The 22,323-nt window shown below is 38.8% G+C and overlaps 3 protein-coding genes across 3 annotated transcripts; all 3 read right to left on the reverse strand.

Moving 5' to 3' along the window:
* Positions 1 to 5,529: 5,529 nt before the first annotated feature.
* LOC149154965 (uncharacterized) lies at positions 5,530 to 6,015 on the reverse strand. The gene has a single exon (XM_089444268.1). It carries the CDS (start codon positions 6,013 to 6,015, stop codon positions 5,530 to 5,532), a length of 486 nt encoding a protein of 161 aa, XP_089300394.1.
* A 615-nt stretch (positions 6,016 to 6,630) lies between these two features.
* LOC149154966 (uncharacterized) lies at positions 6,631 to 7,995 on the reverse strand. The gene has a single exon (XM_089444269.1). It carries the CDS (start codon positions 7,993 to 7,995, stop codon positions 6,631 to 6,633), a length of 1,365 nt encoding a protein of 454 aa, XP_089300395.1.
* A 2,392-nt stretch (positions 7,996 to 10,387) lies between these two features.
* On the reverse strand, positions 10,388 to 14,689 carry LOC149154967 (alpha-dioxygenase PIOX-like). The gene is made up of 11 exons (XM_089444270.1): positions 14,618 to 14,689; positions 14,264 to 14,521; positions 13,991 to 14,143; positions 13,736 to 13,869; positions 13,385 to 13,598; positions 13,044 to 13,189; positions 12,639 to 12,866; positions 12,397 to 12,500; positions 11,187 to 11,246; positions 10,791 to 11,034; positions 10,388 to 10,680 (listed from the first exon to the last, which is right to left on the reverse strand). Exons 1-11 carry the CDS (start codon positions 14,687 to 14,689, stop codon positions 10,455 to 10,457), a joined length of 1,839 nt encoding a protein of 612 aa, XP_089300396.1. The 3' UTR covers positions 10,388 to 10,454.
* Between the last annotated feature and the right edge of the window lie 7,634 nt (positions 14,690 to 22,323).

Here is a 22,323-nt window from a genome sequence, read left to right on the forward strand (position 1 = left end):
GGATGTTGTTAGATACATGGTTCATAACAAGTCCAAAATACAATCTTATCGAAGACGACTATGAAGGGGTCTCTTCTTCCCTGAAAAATACTATGATTCCTCCACTTCCATATATGCCAAAGGGCAAAAATAATAATGGGTCTCCATGACACTTTTTGACAGCTCCACCAAATAAATGCTTCAGATATAGAATTATGTGTAATAAAGGGAAAGTCATAATGAGCAGCCAAGTCTTGCCATATTTGTTGAGATAAGGAACATTGAAAAAACAAGTGGAAATTGTTTTCCTCGGCTGATTTACAAGCATAACATAATCCAGGGCCATGCCAATTTCGCTTCTGTAAGTTATTCCATGTCAAATTTTTGTTGTGGAATACCAACCAAGAAAATAAGATGGATTTTTGTGGACAACCAGACTTCCAAAAGATGACAGGATAAATTTGCTGAGGTTGAACACATAGCATCCCAATAAGGTTGGTGTAGGTATCCTTAACATTGATCGACACCTTTGTGCTTTTCCCATTCCATGTGAGGACATCATCATCCAAGGTACGACAGATTCCACAATTCTTCAAGCTATTCATAACCTGCATCCACAGTTGAGCCATATCTTTGGACATACCCAGACTTGTGGAGTCCTTCCAAATTGGAAAAGGACCCAACTAAGAAGCAACCAGTTGTTCCATGGACTCTATCTCGGTTAAAACTTCTCTGGGTCATAAGTCAAAACAAGCGGATTCTCCACTGGACCAAATGCTATTCCCAAGAGCTTTCTTTGATGGGGCTTCTCAGAATGATATATGTGGATGCGGTGTTCAGATCTGCATGGATAACAACCTGCAATATCAAATATATTGGAATGGAGGATCAGGCTCCAACATAAAAGCAGAAGCTATGGCATTTGCAGGTTTACTATTTTTGTGTCAGTTTCTAAATATTCAATCTCTTCATATATTTGGTGATTCTAAAGTCATTATAGAACATGTCACTGGGAAACACCACATAAAAAATCAGTTCCTAGATAGTTGGATGTACAGAATCATGACTTTGTGGAAGGGCAGGGAGGGCTACTCAATTAGCCATATTTACAGAGCGCAGAATGTTTCTATGAGCTCATTCTACTTCTATTAGGATACCTCAATGGTTCAATCAAACATTGATGGATTCTCATGAGCATGTTGAGAGTCATAATAACGCTTTTAGAGAGAACGATCCTTTGAAGAAGTTTCCAAACTATATGACATTTATGATAAACATTCTATATTCCAATCATTCTAGTTTTCAAGATGCAATAGAACAATAGGTATGGCAGGATGCCATGTGGAGGAGTACACCTCCATCATGAACAATGATGTTTGGGACATAATACAAAGACCAAAAGGGAAGACATTTCTAAGTTCTAGGTGTCTCTACAAGATCGAGCATGTTGTAGATGGTAGCATTGAGAAGTTCAAGGTGAGGTTTGTGGTGAGAGGGTTCTTTGAGAGAAAGGGAGTTAACTATAGGGATAAATTTTCTCTAGTCGCCAAGTACACTTCTATTATAGTTGTTACATCCTTGGTTTCATTTATGGTATGGAAAATACGTCAGTGGGATGCGATGATAACTTTCCTTAATGGGATCATTGGGGAAGAAGCGTACATAGGGAAATCTCAAGGATTTGAGGTAAATGGGACGGATTCCCATGTATAGGCTTAAGAATTCCTTATATGGACTTGAGTGGGCATCAAAAGCATGGTATTTTAGGATTGATGAATATTTACAAATTACAAATTCACCAAAACTGAAACATATTCTTAACTTATACTGCATATTTGTTCATATTGATCTATTTACTTTAGTGTTGTATGTAGATGCCTTTTTTTATAGGTGGAGAGAAGCTTATTACATGGTACAAAACCAATATGGCAGCTGAATTTGAGATGAATGATACTAAGATGATGCATTAGTTCTTCAGGTTTTGGTTTGGTAGAGCCTATGGGAGGTTTTAATTAGGTGGGATAACGATGAAATTCAAACTATAAAGATGTTTTAGATGGAGGATTGAAAACCAATGGACACACACATGATCGCTAATGTGAAGAAAAAGAAAACTTTCGATTCAGAGTTGGTGGATCCCATGATGTACACATAACTAATAAGTTCCTTGATTTATTTGGTCAACACTAGGCCAACATATGTTTTGTACTGGACACCTTGAGTTAGTTTGTGGTGGAGCTAAGAAAAGAGCATCAGGTAGCAACAAAATATGTGCTTAGATATTTGAGGAGTACATTGGAGTATGGTCTTAGATATCTTGGAGATGTTCAAGTGAAGTTGCAAGGTTATTTCTTAGATTAGGTAGGCATTGTTGTAGACATGAAGAGCACGTTAGGGTGTTGCTTTAACATGGGATCAATTATGGTATTGCGGTTCAATAGGAAGAATACCTTAAGAGATTTTACATTATTTGGTTTCATTCCCTAAAGATGATACTTTTCCTTAATGATATCATTGGGGAAGAGGTGTCCATAGAGAAATGTTAGGGATTTGAGGTAAATGGGAGGGAGTCCCATGTGTACTGTGGGCTTAATAAATCCTTATATGGACTTTAGTGGGTATCAAAAACATATTATTCTATGATTGGTGTACGTTTACACATTATGGGCCTAAAAAAAAGTGAACGAGATTCTTAACTTATATTACATATTTGTTCATAATGATCTATTTACCTTGGTGTTGTGTGTAGATGCCTTGTTTTTAATAGGTGCAGAGAAGCCCAACATGGTAGCTGAATTCGAGATGAATGATATTGGGATGATGCATTAGTTCTTAGGGTTGGTGGTTTGGTAGAGACCATGGGAGGTTTTCCTTGGGCGGGACAAGTATGCAATTTAGATCTTGAAGAGGTTTTAGATGGAGGGTTGAAAACCAATGACCACACTCATGATTACTAATTTGAAGAAAATGACAACTTTAGATTCAGAGTTAGTGGATCCCACGATGTACACATAACTAGTTCTTTCATTTATCTAGTTAACACTAGGTGCATAGATGTTTTGTACTAAACACATTGAGTTGAGTTAGTTCGTGGTGGAGCTAAGACAACTGCATAGGGTAACCAGAAAATATGTACTTAGATATTTGAGGAGCACACTAAAGAATAGTCTTAGATATCTTGAAGATGGTATAGTGCAGTTGTATGGTTATTTCTTAGATTGGGTAGGCATTGTTGTAGAGAGGAAGAGCACCTTAAGGTGTTTCTTTAACATGGGATTAATTATTGTATTGTGGTTCAGTAAGAAATATACTTCAAAATATTTTCCACTATTTGGTTTCTTTCCCTAAAAATATGTGAAATTTTATTCGTATAAATAATCTAAATAATATAATGAATATAGTTTTCCAATGACCTTAAGCTCATAATGTTTTGGCACATAGTGTTGTTGGAAGTTGCCAAATACATGGTAAAAGTGTGAAATCCTCGTCGAAGTCATAATTTTAAAACTAAAAAGAGAACCATAAAACTATTCATTATTAATATCCCTCGCTAAATTTGCTTTGAGTGGAAATAATTAATTATCTTTTTTTCCCCTGGAAAAATCGTAATCTTTCATTATACTTTGAAAAATTACATATTGTAGATGCACCTGAATGCATATGCTATAGTCTGGTCAGCCTGATGGCTCAGCAAAATAGGTGACATATATATCAGCATAGATAACCAGTTCATCACGCAGGATGATCATTTAGTTTCTGTTTAGATTATATACATATTGCCACGCAGGGCCGGTTATATACTTTCCGTCAAAATGTAATCAAAAAACCTGTACAGTTTGTATCATATTCAGATCATGGGCTGTCCGCCCTGTGGTATTGAGGGTCTATATAGGGCCGATGATAATATTGAAAAGCATTTGACCCTCTCTGCTCCTGGATCATCCACTCTCCTCGGGGTAGTGTCGTGGCCGCCTTGGATAGTTCGTCGGCACAGCTGTTGTGTTCCCTGTAAATATGAGTACAAGTAATGTCATTAAAATGTACCTTCATGATATTTATTTCATCCAGTATATTGCTGAGTGTGTGTGTGTGACATTCAGTTGTAGCATTAAACCAGTCTATGATGATCTTTGAGTCGCCGAATATATGTATGTTCATGCAATTGTGGCCCAATGAGAAATGTATGAGGTGACGAAGAGTAATGAGTTCAGCATAGTTGTTTGATCCAGTCCCCAATCCCAATTTTACTTTATAATAGTGCTGTTCGTTTATGTAGAGGATAAATCCTCCCCCACAACCCTGCTGTTGGGCCGCATCGTCAAAGAATGCCCATGGGATATTTTTATCGATGATAGGCAGGTCACGGGACCTTCTGGCACAAGGTTGAGGTGGTTCCAGCAATTCATTATAGACAGTTATAATGCAAGCATATATGTGCAGCCAGATTGCGTTTTTTCCATAAAAAATGATACGATTCTGCGTCAACCACAGCTGCCAGCTAATGATAAGAGGCAGACTTTGTATTTTGGAGCCCCTGTTCCGTTGGTACCAGTCTTCCCAGACTCTGTTTAGATCGTCGCCCTCCCAGGTGCCCGTGAAGTGGATTACTGATGATATGCTATGCCATATATCCTTCAGGGCCGAACACTTCAGAAAGAGATGAAACGTCGATTCAACATCGTTTTTACACAACGAGCACCAGGTGGGCCCGTGAATGGCTCGGTGCATAAGGTTCTCCGCAGTGGGGACTTTGTTTTTTAGTACGCACCAGAAAAATAATTTGGCCCGCGGTGGCGCTGTAAGCTTCCAAATGGCCTTCCACCAGAATGTAATCATGTCGGGAACTTTGTGAGAAATCAGCACTTGGTAGCCCTCTTTTGGAGTATAGGTACCGCTGTCTGATTGGTTCTAGATAAGTTGATCCAGTACCTCTTTTATCCTTATGTGAGATTCTAGGAGTGCTGTGATATATTCAAACCATTCGTGGTGCCAGCGATGGGGTAGATTGAGGTGCTGTGCGGACATCCATCCTTGGGCAAGTATGGTGGTATTGTGAGGATCTGCTATATCTACGATGTCCTTGATGTTTTGGCCATGTATATGCTGTATAAGATCCCTGGTTAAACGATGTCGTACACCGCACCCAATCCATGGGTCAATACCTATGCGGGCTGATTGTCCATTATTTATTCTCCAGATCAAATTGTCCCTGATAAGAGGCAGTGAATGTAGTAGCGCCTTCCAGACTGTAGAGATGCCATTTTTGGGCCAATTTGGGAGCCGAATCCATTCCATGATATTCATAGGCCAGATATATTTGTGATAAGTAATGCTTGTCCAAAGATTTTGTCCCGTGATCAGTGTCCACCCCATTTTTGCAGCAAGTGCCTGGGCAAATAGAGGCAGGTCTTTTAGGCCCCAGCCTCCCCACTTCTTAGGCACATCTATCCTGTTCCAGGCCACCCAGGCAAAAATCCTCTTGTCTTGGTTCCCATTCCATAAAAATCTGTTGCAAATTTGATGTAGCCTGACCAAGATGTTCCTAGGAATCTAGGCAAGAGCCATCCAATAAACAGGTGTGGCCTCAAGGACAGATTTTACCAGTACAAGCCTGCCTGCTTTTGATAAGTATCTGTGGCTCCAAATTTTTAACCGCTTCTCCAGTTTTGTTATTAACCAAGTCCAATCTGCAATTTTCTGAGCAACAGGCTTTATCCAGTAACCTAGATATTTTAGACCCCGATCAAGTGGGGTGATTCCATAAGGAAACAGGCGTTGAGCATATTGGGACTCTTGGATGGATGTGCGAGTATATATGATGGAGGATTTTGAGTGATTTTCTAGCATGCCAGTGGCAGATGAGAAGAGGGATAGGATCTTTGAGAATGTGCGGGAGTCCCTGATACTGCCATCAAGAAAAATGATAACATCGTCCACAAACAGGAGATGAGTGATATAGCAGTCCTCTGATATCTTGAGACCCCCAAGATCACCCACCCTCCTAGCTGATGCAATCAACCGACTGAGACCATCCATGACAATCAAAAAAAGTAGTGGTGACAGGGGGCAGCCCTGTCTGAGCCCTCTTTCAGAGTGGAAGAAATGCGACGCAGATCCATTGATGAGCACACTAAAGGTAGGGGTGGTGATACAAGCCATGATCCATGTGATGAAGCTGTGGGGGAACCCCAAGTGTATGAGAATCATCTTAATATATAGCCAACTGACACGGTCAAATGCCTTAGCCAGGTCTATCTTAAGGGTGATGGCCTTTAGGTGTTTGGTCCAAATGGAGTGGATGGCTTCCTGGGCCGAGCCAATAGCTTCATGAATCTGGCGGTGCTCAAGGAAAGCAAATTGTTGAGGAGCAATATGTCGAGATAGGATTGGGCGGAGACGATTGGCAATGATTTTGGAGATGATCTTATAGAGGCAGTTGCACAATGAGATGGGTCTGTAATCATCAAAGGAGGAAGGGGAGTCCAATTTGGGGATGAGGGCGATAAATGTCGTGTTGATAGCATTATACATTGTCCCGGATATCCGGCATTCCTCCACTACTCTTAGCAGGTCATTGTTGAGAAGCTCCTAGAAAACCAGGTAGAATTCTATGGTCCACCCATCCGACCCTGGGCTTTTATCCTTTTTGAATCATTTCAAGGTGGCCTCTAGCTCCCCAGGAGTCACTGGATCAAATAGTGCCTCTGCTTCATCCCCATTTACAAATCTGGGGAAATGACCAACAATATTTATAATGTCAGCAAGAGTCGATCCTGGAGGGTTTTTATAGAGATTCCTGAAATGTGTTGTTCCCAGGTGAGAGAGTTTGCTGAATGTGTCAGCCATACCTCCTTCTGGATTCGACATGCTCCATATAGTGTTGGTGACCTTCCTGCCCTGTGCATAATTGTGAAAAAATCGGGAGTTTTCATCCCCTGCCTTTAACCATATAGCTCTGCTGTGCAGACGAATAGATTCCTCTCTGTCTTTCAATATCTGTGACTTCTGTCTTTCAAGAGCCACCAGGTGGGATTTATCTTCCGCCATAACAAACCCCAGACCTCTTTCATCCATCAGTGTGCAGAGCTCAGTTTCGATGTTCAGTAGAGCCGTATTTTCCTGCTGATACTTCTCCTTTGCCCACTTGATGGACAGATGCTTAAGCTGGGCTAGATTGGAGCAAAATCCTTTTGCTAATGTTTCTGATCTGTCAATCGGATTCGCAACCCAGAAGTCCGAGATCATTCGAATATAAGATGGATCCTGAAGCCATGTGTGATTAAACTTAAAGGGGGCTTTTGGTTTTTGGAAAGGACCCGCTATCTCCAAATAAACTGGGGAGTGATCTGATATACCACCAGCTCCAACCCATTGTTTATATTGATGCAATTTCTGTATAAGGGATCCTTTCATAATAAATCTGTCCAGTCTGCGCGCTAGGGCCGCCTCGCCCACCCTTCTATTCCGCCAGGTGGGGAGAGGTTTGTTCATGGGGACATCGATCAGGTTGTGCCTTTCCATAAGATCTGTCATATACCCCGTGATCAAGTCAACCTGTGCCATGGATCCCCAGGATTCACCATGGCCCAGAGAGAAATTGAGATCTCCTCCAATGATAATATTCTCCTGAGAGACAATTGAAAGCCCAAGTAGATGATGCCATAACTGTTCCCTTTGCTGACAAGGGCCATATATGTTAATTACCCGAAGGCTGATCCCCAGTTCAGCTGTATAAAAATCAATACCCATGTACCCTCGGCCTCCCCAGGATGCATTAACTTTGATGGTTTTTGGGTTGTACCCAATAGCGAGACCTCCAGATCGACCAGCAGAGTCGATGGCCAAAAATATCCACCCCGGGCACATATGGTTTAATGAATCAGAGATGAGCTCAGCCGGGCCAAGAGTCTCTTGAAGCAGAACGATGTCAGTAGGAATAATCTCAAAAAGTCTTCGCAAGGCTAGTTTCTTTGAGGCACTAGCCAAGCCTCTGCAATTGAAGGTGAGGCACTTCATGGGGGCACGCTAACAGGGGTGTTCACTGCTATAAGAACCCCATCTATAGTAGATTGTCGACCAGAGGCTACTTCAGCTCCAGCCCGTCGGATAGCCTTTGAAAGGTCAGATTTTCGCCCACGGGATGTCGAGGAGGATGTACCAGGTATGGTAAGACCCAATCCAGAAAATTGAAGAGGAGGATCCCGGGTGGAGATGCGAGGGCGCAGATTATAGCCATGGGCCTTTGATTCCCGAGGTGAGGAGGGAGGAGAAGGGTGTGAAGGAGGAGAGGGCAAGGAGGGAGCAGGAGGTGCCATAATAGGAGAGGATGGCAATGTGCAATGTGCAGCAGATATAGATGGTACATACAAGGAGCAGAGCGAAATACATGAGAAGGGAGAGGATAGAGATGTACCCGAAGCTTTTGCGGCTTCTGCTGCTGCCCGTGATCTGGTGACTGGTGGAGAGGGTGAACAGTGAGTCGCAGCTGCTGTCAGTTGAGTCGAGGGCGCCGGACCACGTGCAGGAGTGCGTTGATTCGTCTGTGCCGCCGTCTTGGAGGGGATAGTGGGTGCAGTGGGGGAGTCCTCTGTCTTCTTGTTGAGGGGGCAGTCTTTAAATAGGTGCCCAACCTTGTGACATCGGCGGCATCGAAATGGCACCCCCTCGTAGTCCAGGATCTGAATCCTGGTGTAGTTTCCCCAGTGAAGAGTTATTTTCTCCTCCAGCCCCTCACGGATGTCCAAATGTACAAGTATGCGAGCGAGAGTTCTGTTCCTTGATTCCACAAAGGTTTTATCATGGTCAAGGTAAGTCCCCAGAGCATTTCCTATCCGAATGAAGACCTCCTCACACCAGTACTGAAGAGGGAGGCCAGGTAGGCGAACCCATAGTGGTCCTGCCCCAATTTGTTCTCGCTCGGGGTCGAAAAGAGGACTCCATCGCTTTAGCAGGACCGGTGCCATCTCTATGTGCCAGTATCTGCCAAGCACCAAATCAGTGTAGGCCTCCTTTGCAAAGTGTAGAGCAAACCAACCTCTTGGGAGCACTTGTATCTCTAGTAGTTCTTGGAGTACCCCACCCCATATTTCCTTGACCCATTGTGTAAGTCGAACAGCCGAATATGCCCGTCCACGAACATGGCCAACCAGAATAGTGCGAGCCATGGCTGCAGCTTCCCCTATGGCAGAGGATTCCCCAAATCGGATCGAGATGTCCCTTGAGGTAGATTTAACGCACTTCGTTTTCCTTTTTCGCGAGCGGGGTGCAGATGGATGGTCTGCAAGCGGGTCCGGTGAGCCGGCCGGGGGGGTAGCTCGAACCTTAACCGCCGGAGTCTCAAAACATCCAGATGGCGAGTGAAAGGGAACCGCAGGATTTGGGGCCACCAGAGGAATAGGGTTTGCAGTAGGCTCCGTGAGAAGGGAGGAGACGGGTGGATGGGGGTCGAAAGGGGGCGATGGGGGCGCAATAGTAGCTAGGATGTGCAGGGTGGCGAGAGTCAGAGGGGGTGAATCCAGCGTCGATGGAGACTGAGAGATCCCAGCAGGGAGTGATGTCGATTGAGGATCCAGAAGGGTAACCACCGGGAGAGTGTGAGGGAAAAGATCAACCTGATAGCTAGGGCCGGCTTCCAAAAAACCAAAATGAGGGCCACCGAAAATGATGCGGTCGGGGTGTGGGTCTTCGGAGTAGTCAACCTCCTCCAAATCCATAGTTTTGCCCAATATACCTGCAGAGGAAGACATCGAAAACGACAGATGGCCGGTCAAAAACAGGCAAGGAAACGATACTGTCGGCGCTGGGAATACGGGGGGTAATGAGATCGGGGTCTAGGTATGCGGGTTCCGGTTCCCTGCGGTGACCGCAGAAGGTTATCCAAAACCCTTACGCAGTCCTGTGGTGCTCGCGCGCTCCATCCTTCTGCGGGAACATTCCATTTAACTTTTGAGTTATATGGAAATAATTAATTATCATACAAATGTTAAACTTTTATTTATGTCAAGCAAGTACACATATCAGTTCGTGGGGAAACCACCCTTAAAAAAAGAACTGATAGTAGGTCCAAAAATCGTTGGAACTTAGCCTACCTACATCGTCTAGTGATATTATAAATAGTTTCAAAAAAGAAAAAAAGGGCACCATAACTAAACCGTGCCCATATTGCAACAATGTAAATATGTAACGTCAACAATATTAATGATAGGTAACCAATATAACTTTCGAAACTTTTTGCAATGTCTCCAAGAAAGGGGACTACAATACATTTCTTTATTCAACAACAGCGCTTGCAACAAAAATGCAACACAACAAATCGCCTCTCGTAATTGGGGCTTAGGTAAAACACACACAAAGAAAGAAAGAAAGAAACACGGAATAAAACATACACAATGAAAGAAAGAAAGAAACTCCGAATAAAGAAAGAACCACATCTCAATAACACAACTAACGCGTAGAGCAGGGCGTGGCACAATTTGTTAACGAGGGAGACGAAGATAGAGGGGCGTGCTGTCCTTGGGTTCCGGGGACGCATTCCACACAGAAAATGCACTCGACGAATTCATCCATTTCTCTACCATCTCTGGATGGTGACGTTTCAGTACGTCTTTGAGGCCCTCTGTGTTGTTTATCCATGCCATCCCCACCTCGGTATACACTTCTTTCTTGAAATCACTGGTGAAAAAGCGATCTGCCTCTAATCGACTGCAATCGACATATATTCACAAAACACATCTTACGAAATGAATGATAAATTTTGCGCTTTTTATTGAAGAATGGAATATTATAAAATGAGAAATTATTTATTTACCCACCGTGATGCCATGAGCAAAAAGATAAAGAAGGCCGTCTCGCTGATGGCAAAACCTTTAATCTTCTTTTCTGCCATGAGGCCGACCTGTAGATCCAGAAGTTCAACGTCGTTATCATAGACCTCTTTCAACATTTGGATGGCCTCCTTGTCGTCTGTGATGTCTTCCCATTTTGAGATGGGAATCATCAGCATATTCCGCCGGAATTCATTGTATCTTGCTACGCTCCTCTCCCTGTCACGATAAACTGAAAAAGTACACTCTATCAAATCAAACACAAACATGTATGCATGCATCCTATTTCAAATTTTAATTTAGCAAATTTAAAATAGATGAAATTAAAAAAGAAAATGCAACCAGTAACTAAAATAGATAGGTGTATATATAATAGGTTCTTACTCTCCAGTGCCGGCAAGTCTACATGATCTGGTCTCTCTTTGCCATGAGGGTCTTGAGCGTCTCATCCATAGAGGGCAGATTAAGGGCCCTGGGGATTTTTCTGTTAAAATCTCAAAAACAAAATAAACTGAACAGAGAATAATGCTCTGTTTTTGCAGACGACAGAGTTTTCACATACCAACAGATTTCTATTCATTAATAAAATTGGTATCACAAAAGAGTCTTCTCCTCTCACAAAAGGATTTCACCAAAAAAATATACAGTGCTACTCTATTCATTCCTTTCCCATTACATTGTATATGTTCAACAACTAATAATTCATTCACCCTCCTCTCACTCAGCGAACAACCACACACACACAAAAAAATTGAATGATTTTAATGAACAAAAATGGAGTCCCACGCTGTGAACTGCTCGAGGCTGTCCTTCTCGTCCTTGGCTGAGCTGCACTTTAACTGCGGTAGCTGAGAATTCAATGTGCAAGAGTTGAATTGCAACCTGCTTCCTTTTCGGCCATACTGTATATTGAATGCAGTCGCTTACTGCTGTATTGCTCCATGCTTTAACCAGCTCCACGCCATTGAACAATATCGCCCACCTCACTATTTTGAATATCAAAGGTCCACACATATATATCTTCTCTATCGGGTCCGCCTCATCGGGTCACATTGCATATCTTAAGCCGGCCAATCCTCTGTTTCTCCATATATTTGAAAATATATAAAAACGCTGCAAAACACAAAAAATTGCCTTTGGCGGACTTCAAATGCTAAATGATTCTGTTTCGGAAATCCATCGGGTCCGGGACTCATCGCTATCGGCACCCTTTGTATTTCCTTATATTTCGATATATAACAAAAATGCGCCAAAAACCATTGAAAACTGCATTAGCGCGGGCTTGAAAATTTATCAGAAATTATTTATAATGCTATTGGGTCTGTCCCATCGGGTCGGATGCATGTCATATGTAAAGACCCCGTCCCCTTGACTATCCCGATAGCGAAATGCCGATACGATATCGGCCATTGCTCATCGCAAAATATAAAAACCCAAAGCTCTTTGTAAGTCCTCCATTGCGACTCGCCGATGCGATGTCGGCGATCGCTCATCGGCGATGTCTTGTGCCCGGATCCTTGGTGAAGCGCACGGCTATAGTCTTAACGCTGCTGCACGGCTCAACTGTTGCGCAGTTAGAAATTACATTTTCAACGGGCCCCACAGGCTTGATGCCCCATTGATACAATGTGAGATTCCTTACCAATATCTGATAACGTTTTTTCTCCTGGAATTCCTATTAGTTCCTTCATCTCTATCCTGTGAGTCACATGAATGGATGACACCGGATATATAACTACTATTTGCTATTATCATAGTCTAAAGTTCAAACTACTTTCAAAATAAGTAGGATGTGATCAGAGTTCCATTCTAAATAATCCTGTAAACACAACTCACTCTTTGAGAATTGGAGGGGTTTTGTTGTCCACTGGAGTTCCATGAATGTCTCTGACGAGGATGCTGTCTGGCAACAGACTGTGCATTCGATAGACACCCACAAATTCCTCAGTGAGAGAGTATGGGACCCCGTGATTCTGAGGCTTGGGCATTCCTATATAGCGGCTCAGAATAGAACTTCCAGTGTGACCAAAGATGTTCTTCACCTTCTTACCCAATAACCCATACCTACACACAGTGAAAGATGTTCTTCACCTTCTTACCCAATAACCCATACCAAGAATGTCTGTATTTGAACATTTTATAGAAAGACAAATTCCTCTATATTCTAGCTCTGATATTTTAGCTCTTCGGCCTAAATTTCAAGACTGCAACCTGTGTGAAGCAATATGTAATTATATGTACCAATTGGCGTTCATTCCAGCAAGGAGGGTGTCCGTTTTGATGAGCTCCACCGTCCAGTCAATGGTGTGGATCTTGGCTATCGCGGCTGAAGTCACTAATCTTGCATGGCGAAACAAATCCTCATCGTTCATACCAATATAGTGACGCTGCATTTATAAAGTTGACCAAATTATATTACTCTGCACTGAGATTGATCTTAATGCTGAAATATTCTCTAACATGAGGGTAGAGATGTGAATTTCAATGAAAAGCTTTCATAATCATTTGTCATAGTCAAGTAACATCCATAGTATTCCATAAGTTAGATTGGATTATTGAGAGTTCCAATAAAATATAATTACCTTCAACATGTCGCAAATGGAATTATGTTCTTGGATAAAGAGAGCCTCCATAACCGACACACCTGCCCATGAATTACGATCATCTCCAGAGAGGGCAATTCCGTCGCTGTCATGAAGAAGGCAGCCATCGTCCCCCAACTTCAACTTACCATCTTTTAATGTTCTTAGCTTTTTTGATTGACTCGCGTTGTTTCCATACACTACACTCCCATCCCTGTTTATTTATGTATATATAACTCGCTATTAGTTAAGAGTATATACAGATAGAGATATATATATACATTGTGAGACATCTTGACAATTTAGAGGATTTAGAGAGAGAGAGAGTTTAGTCCAGGTAGATTTTCTTACCACCAGGCGGTCCTCCTATTTAGGTATCCTGTTTTGATGTCATAACTCCCAGTGGGCACTGCTTTGCCTTCCAAGAATTTGAATGCCTTTAGCGGACATTGCGGAGCAACGTTAGGTGGGGTGCTTAACTTTGCCTGAAAAATCATGAATTAATGTTAATGTTGTATAATTTCTGGTATAGATATATTGAATAAGGATATAATTTCTGATATTGGCATTGAAAATTGTGATTGTGATTCAAAAAGTTGTGCCTACCTGTACCGTGGTGTCTTCAACGTGATCGACCCAGTCATGAATCATGAACTGGATCCACGTGGCAGCAAGCATGTTAAATTGTTTGCCTGTATCTATCAATTTCCTCCGAGAGAGCAGCTTGGTAGCAACTACCATGGGATGTGGCTTTAGCAACTGTTTAGTAAATGTACATGTAATTTAGTTATCAGATTAATCTATTTAATGTAATTTAGTTATCAGATTAATCTATTTAATGTGGAAAAGAAACAATGTTGGGTGGGATGGTTTAATGACCTTATCATGCTGAGGAGAAGGCAGCATGTTTCGCCCAAAGAATGCCCCTTGGCATCCTGTTTCGGGATAGAACGGGTCATCGTAACTTCCATCGGGAGTTCTATCCACTGCATTATATCTTCCTCCCTGCACTGCCGTACTTCCCACATTGATAAGATTATAACGCTGGTGCAATGACCGCCTTATCTCCAGGTATAGGAGTCCTAGGCAGACAGGCAATCTATGCCACGCGTAGAATCGATCCACCAAATGTATAATCTGCAGATTAGAAAAAAAGAGAAAAATCAAAGTTCATAACCCCTCATTCATTCAGTATTCTACATTTACAACATTTCATTTCATGGTGATACTTACTAGGAAGAGGAGCCTGTCTATGAAACTCAATCTTGAATATTGGGAGACGAGGTTCCGGTCAAGCAAACCCATGATCTCAAACAGAATACAACTGCAATTAATACGCAAGATCGAAGAGGAGGGGAATGCTCTCTGCGCTGGAAGAAAGAACACTGGAGGCCTTTATATAGAGGGCTGAGACCAGAGTAGTCGAAACCTAGAACGGAGTCATTCAGAATTCACTTTTTTTCGGTTCGGTAGAATCGAGCGACTTTATTTTCTCTCGCTCAAAGTATTTTTATCGACATGACCAATTTGGCATATTAATTTTATGATTTGCTAACCACATTGGCATATTAATTTGATGTAGTGTACAGGATCTTTATTCGTCAGAACGTCCCCAAAAATATCAAAAAATCAATTTTATTAGATACTGACAGTACTATCCCTGCCATTTTCATAAATGAAAATAAAGTTACGACTGAATTAGGGTTTCAACGAAGGTTTATCAATTAATCAATTAATCTATTTATAAATGTGGTGGTAGGGCAGAGTAGTTTACTAATGGATAAATTTTTTTGGAGTGTAAAATATAATCTGTTATTTTTCATTGTTGAAATTGTATTTTTAAACTTTAAATAGAATATATATAAGACCAAATAAATATTTTAACCATAAAAAATTATTTTATTCATGATATATACATAATCTTATAACATGATATATCATGTATAGACAATTTATATTAAAAACTAATTTATTCATGATATATACATAATTTTTTAACATGATATATAATGTATAAGCATTTGATATTAAAATATTTTACATAACATGTACATCCATATTTATGAGGCAAATTAAAATGGTTTTTTATTATTAACATATTTTTAAGTGTATGTCAATATTAATTCCTATTAAAATATTATGACCTTTGTCCGGAACATGAACCACATTCGCTGGTTAGAAACTTCGACCAAATAATTATGACTTGATTAATTCGAAAGACTTACTATATTACTCACACATTTTTTTTACTTCTAATTACTTTAGAACATATTCATTTTTTATTATTATAGTCAACATTAATTTTCTATTTAGAACATAATTTTTAACTTTTATTTTTATTTTAAAAAGAAACAAACTAATTAATTGACAAATTTACACATTCTTCTCATATTAAACTATAAAATGAACTTCTTGACTTAACAAGTACACAATCTAAAAAATAACACATACCACCTGACACATTAATAAATTAATAACATTATATATTAGTTACCTCAATAAAATAAACTCAACTAATTAGTTACCTCAATAAAATAAACTAAACTCATTGTTGAATATCACTATATTCTTATATGCAAATACAGTGAACCAATAAATCACATGATTTATTACACACATGATACTTGATATTTGGAATACAGAACCACCTCCTACCTGCATAAACTTACGATCACCTCCAAAATCCCACATGCATAAACTTACAAATGTGATCGTCAGCCTCATCTCTTCGCTCTTTAGAGATGAGTACAAATCTGTCAAACTGTAATAACATGTTCGACAAATCTGTCAGCTTGTAACAATATCGGGGTCTATATGACAGTCAGCCTCATCTATCTCAAGAGATATGACAAATCTGTCAGCAGCTGCAATATATTTGGTCATTTCTACATAATTTGGCTATGTGAAACCTTATGAATGTTCTTTCGAACTAGTCAGCCTTTAGTTTTTGTTCTCCTTGTACAACTGCTCTACTGCATAGGTCACGAGATTGCAATTTGAGTACGACTCTAACAAAACACATTTGCAGTTATCGTAGAAGCCAATTTGAGAAGGCATGAAGTTTTTCTTTTCAGTGTTGTATGGTTTATTTTGGAATCGAGTTTTTAGAATTTTAATTTAATTAATAATTATTAAATAGATAATAAAATATTTATAATAATATATTAATATACACAAATTAATGTTGTACAAAATAGTTTTATTTATTTTTTATTTTTTTTAAATGAATTGAGTTATAATTTTTTGGGTATGTTATATAGATAAATCACAGAATTCTAACAAATGCTATTTAAAAATTAAAAATCTTCATAGTAAAATAAACGTACATGTTTATGGTTAAAAATCTTGTTGCATATTTTTTTTAAGTAAATGTATTCTTTTTTTTGAAAGAAACTTATACTTTAGTGTTTTTTAAAATATACGATATATTAGGAAATAATTGTTTTGATGATTATTATGATTAATGATTATTAAATTTATTAACCATTTAATAGTTAATACATTTAAATCCACATTTGATTTGAAACTAGTTTCATTCTTTATGAAATTATATCATTTCATGATAATTTTAAAATTATTTTTTATGCAATAAAATGATTTCCAATCATTTATGGAAGTTTGTACTGGTGCGTGTTTTCCAATTTTAAATAAAATTGAAGTCAAAACTAATAATAAAATCTTCCTTCAAAATGTATTATCACTTTCATTTTCATTTTGATGTTATTTTCTCTCTTAAATTACATATATAAGCCTACATCTATAAAATTTAGAAGGCAGGTTTACTCTAAAGCACACATTTATAAGTATATGTTGCTTTATCATTGAAGAAATGGGATATGTTATAAGTATAGATCCATCCTAATTATGGATTTAGATCTAGCAAGCTCTCAGAGGGATCAAACCTAACATAAGTTTGCATTTCAAGAGATTCAATCCTTTTTGGTGATTGATATAAATATGCAATTACGATTTTATATGTATATCATGTATAATTTTCATTGTTTAAATTGCATATTTAAATGCATAAATAAATTGAATGTCTTGAAAATCCCCTTGGTCACTTGAATTGAATTGTGTAGACTATATAGCTTCAACTTATAATTCCAACATTTTTTTTTCTTGGATTTCAAACAATATTAACTAACCTGAAGAAGATCAAAATATAAAATAGTAAGACTACTTGAAATATTTGACATTCAATTCTTTTACATAATATATACATATTTGACATTGAAATATTTTAATCAACATGCAAATTAAAATATTTATTGTTATTAATATTTTTTAGAATATTGTTTCTCTTTCTATATACAGATAAAGTTGATATTGAAATATATTAATTAACATGGATATTCAAATAGTTATTTAAGTCATATATGAGAGAGAGAGAGAGAGAGAGAGAGAGAGAGAGAGAGAGAGAGAGAGAGAGAACCATACATCTTTTTATGATATTTTTACTTTTAATTACTTTATTTCTCTTTAAAGTTTATATAAAGTATTGTTACCTATTGTGGATAGGGGTGTGAATCATGTTGTACCAATAAATCAACAATTAATATTTTTGTCCTTTTCTTTACAAATAATTGATCTTTCAATTGATTAACTAGCACTATAGGATATTAGCAGCAAATAACACATGCATGAACTAGATCATATGAGCAACATATATAACATGAAGGCATATACACATACAAACAACACATAAATCATCATCATCATCACATGAAGACACCAAATATTAGGTGGAAAACCTTCCAAGAGAAAAACCACCGTCCTCTATTTGCTTCTTCTTCTTTTATTAAGAAATATTCTTCTTACATAATTCACTGGCCACCGCCAGTGTACAAACCCAATTTGTGATGGATGCGAGCAACGACTCACTCCATGTCACTACTTAACGAAAGCCACCACTTCCTCAACTATGTAGGCCACTACCTGCTACATGCCCCAACCTATTACATGCCCCTACCTCTAATAGTTTCTCTGGCCACCATTGGAGGGAAACCACTTCTCCCAGTTTCTCAGACCACAACCTGAATGAAGCCACCACTCCTTGAATCAACAAGTCATCACATTCCTGCTAAAGGCCCCAACATTTAAGCTCATGTGGACCACATTCACAAATTTTCAAACTAGGGCCCACTATCTCTACTCAAACACTGTAGGCTATGTTTCATCCAATTTTTAGACTGGACCCACTTAATCCTTCTGTTGAATCTAAATAAAAAAACTACTAACTCAAATCTCTCTCTGTAGCGCACAATCAATCTCTTTTCTCATCAACAAATATGCTCATCAAACCCACTCAACAATAATAACACATCAAACTCTATCTTTGCAATACAACATATGTTCAACACAATCAAAAACTGCCTCTCAATCATACTAAAGATAAAAACATATAGTCTTAACAATGAACCACACTAGATGGATTGAAATGTGTAGACACAAAAATTCCATTGTGATTTTTACTGAAAGAATCAATTCACAAAAATATGGATAAAAAAAGCCTGAATTAAAAAAAAAAACATATATATCAAGAAAGCACTCTGACCTTACACTCACTTTTATATGGCTTTGACATTAATACAGATCTATGATAGAAGCATAAACACTACCATGACTACAATAACCATACATACACAACCAACAACTCTACTTCAAGGACATGACTATACATAGCTCAATATGATACAAAACAATGTTACTACATGTGTCACTTCCCTATACCAAGAGTAGACCTTTGCAAACAAAATATAGACAATTTGCCGTAAAATCTGTCTCCTGTAGCTCTAAGAAGCATACCATCAACACACGCACAAATAAATCAACAACATATAACTTTTATATCATACTTTAATCCTTGCATCATCAAACCCATACTCGACAGTGCATAGCCACTCCACACACACTTTATAGGCATAACAATCCATTCTTCCATTGATCTATCTATGTCATGTGTGCTGGCACTCTGTCAACGATCTCTGCAATACATCACACTCTATAGAAGGTGTGATCTAATGCTCTGTCCATACAATCAACAATAACACCTCTCGTGCCATACACATAGGCTTTGCTAGCTTCCTCACTTTAATCACTGTCCATCTAAACTCAAATTTGATCCATGACATGACAATTTAACAATGATGCCCAACACCCTCTCAAATGGACCAACTTGGCCACTAACCCATTCAATAACGTATTCCATAACCACTAGGACCATATCAATGTGATCAAGCCTAGGCCAATTGTTGCATGCATTCAATGGCAAGACTGCGGAAATCTAACAATGTTGTTGGGTGACACTAGCAAGGCCACGATAATCACTGTAAAGCTAGGAAAACTCAAAACCCTTTAACTCAAATCTACTTCCACCTACAACACCATGTCTTTAGGCACCTATGAAACATGTGAATGCCTCCAAAATGTAAGCCAAATCATCATGATCATACACTGACCACCAACCTATTGACATCAATGCCCAATGCAAATAGGTTACTGAAAAATGTTGACATCAATGCCAACACCATGCTGCCAACAATATCCCTCTTCAAAATTGATGGAAACCTTCAACCACTTCACCAAATTAATCCATATTCCTTGCAAGTTGGTCGGTCTCACTCCATGCTAATGTTTGGTCTCACTTCCCCCCTTTGACCTCAGTGGAAAAGGGTGACCTAACCTTGCTAAAACACCATGCTGACACCATCTAAACATTGTTAATATCAATTGTGTTCTGATCAAGGATGATCAAAAACACCATATGCAAGATAATCATTAGGAGCCATGAAATCTACTACTCATAGTTGAAATTCCTGCAACCAACACACCAATTATACCAACACCATGAGATTTCATGTGTTGAACATGCTCCATTTAAACATGTATTGGGGCTGAAATTATCTTCTTAAGGTTGTTGTTCATTGTATTTTGCTGTTGCCTTTTTTTCCTTGCCACATGCAAGAGGCTACACTGACTAGACCAAGGTCTCCGCACAACCCATAACCAATGGTAACAAGGATATAACAAGGACTCCCAAAATCCCATACGTGGTTGAAACAAAATGTCTTCTATGCAAGCCACAACTCATGGATCTCAACCAATAGACCAAATGATGAAAAAAATGATAGTACAAGACTATACCTTGTACACCAAATTGCATACATAGTTGATATAAGGGACTTGTTGATATGCATGCCAAAACTTATGCATGGTTGAAATAAGGATTATTCAACCAAAAAATCAAAATTATGAACAAGTAGATACATATGGCTTAAATAACATGTTTCCACTCATGATAACAATACATAGATTTGCTACAAACATAAATGAGTGAAAGAAAAATGGAAATGATATATAGCCCTTGAAACCCTAATACCATGCACAACTCCCCTTAAGTTCATACACCTTCTTGACTTCTTGTTGATCCTACAAACCTAATTGTGCATTTAGGATCTCTATCACATCATGTTGTTGCTACAACTCTTACACATGTCTTATTTATGCTTTCCATGAACTCCCCTGAAGACCATGCATGCCTCACATGCACTTCTGTCGTCTTCTTTTGAATAGATTTGAGAATAGTGGAATGTATTGGGGACTAACTTCTCTTACTTGAAATCTAAAGAGGAAGAGATTGTATTAAATATATTTCCTTTACTCACTCTTCTCTTCAGTACATACACATTATCCGTGGTTCTAATTCCTTTGGAAATCACTCTCTTTGATCCTTCTTTCTGGATGCTGCAACTATTGGAGTTGAAAATCACTTCCTTGCCTCCATCAAACATATGGCTCACACTCAATATATTATGCTTTAGTCCTTCTACCAACAAAAAATCAACTACATTAGTCGTCATATCACCAATATTGGCCTTACCTTTACCCAACACCTTAGCAGGTGTATTGTCTCCAAGAATAACATGGCCATCTTTAGTTTTCTTTAAGAAGATAAATTTTTCCTTGTCCCCTGACATATGATGAGAAAAACCACTATCTATATATCATCTATCATCGTCATCAAAGGTACATAGAGTAATACCACACTTTACTTATTTCTTCTCCTTCATCTTCCATATTGTGGTAGGATGCTTCTTTGCATGTGCACTCTCCTCTTGTTTTCTGCTAGGCCTGCTTTGGTTAATCTTGCCCTCTTTTCTATTTTTCCTTGAAGAATTAAAAAACTTACAGTGTTTATCCATGTGACCAAGTTTTTCACAATTGTAACACTTCATATGAATAAGATATGAGGCAATAAGGTCATATTTCCTACTGCTCACATTAGATCTATGCCTTGTGTTAATCATGCTTCTACTCGATTCTTTAGATTTGCAATCAACTGCCTTGCGACAAAACATGTTACATGAAAAACAATAACCATTAAATGCATTGGTATATCTGATTCTTGTTGATCTCCTATGCTGTCCAAACTATTGCACATTTTGCTGGTAAGATTTGAACACTTTGCTTCAACAACTAGCTGTAACATGTCCATAGTTGTGACAGATCTAACACTTGATCTCATCCATTAAGGGCACAAAGTGGTTTTGACTCCTCCTTTGAAATATTTCATAGTATTCTCTTGAAGAAAGTGGTCTTCTTGACACGAATGCTATTTCGCCCTTCCTTATCTACTAGTGGATCTATTTCTTGTTATCTCTTTCGTCACTCATCTTGGTGCCATTATTTGCTAGAAGTTTCTTAGTTTTTGCATCATTATTTGCATGTTCTTGTGAGTTGGACTCTCCCATGTGAATGCCACAATCAAATATGATCAAGGGATATATTTGGCTACTAAGCATGTTGTCTAAAGCCTTGGTTCTCTTTTCCATCTTCAGTCAATGATTGTCTTTCTATTCTAGATTCTTTCTCATGGAGACCGTTTCAACTTCTATTTTTTCAACTCGACCCTCTCTTTATTTTAGTTGATTAGACATCAT

This window comes from Pinus tabuliformis, chromosome 9 (genome assembly GCF_031772625.1).
Source record: "Pinus tabuliformis cultivar Carrire ecotype Pingquan chromosome 9, CPIR1, whole genome shotgun sequence".
NCBI lineage: Eukaryota > Viridiplantae > Streptophyta > Pinopsida > Pinales > Pinaceae > Pinus > Pinus tabuliformis.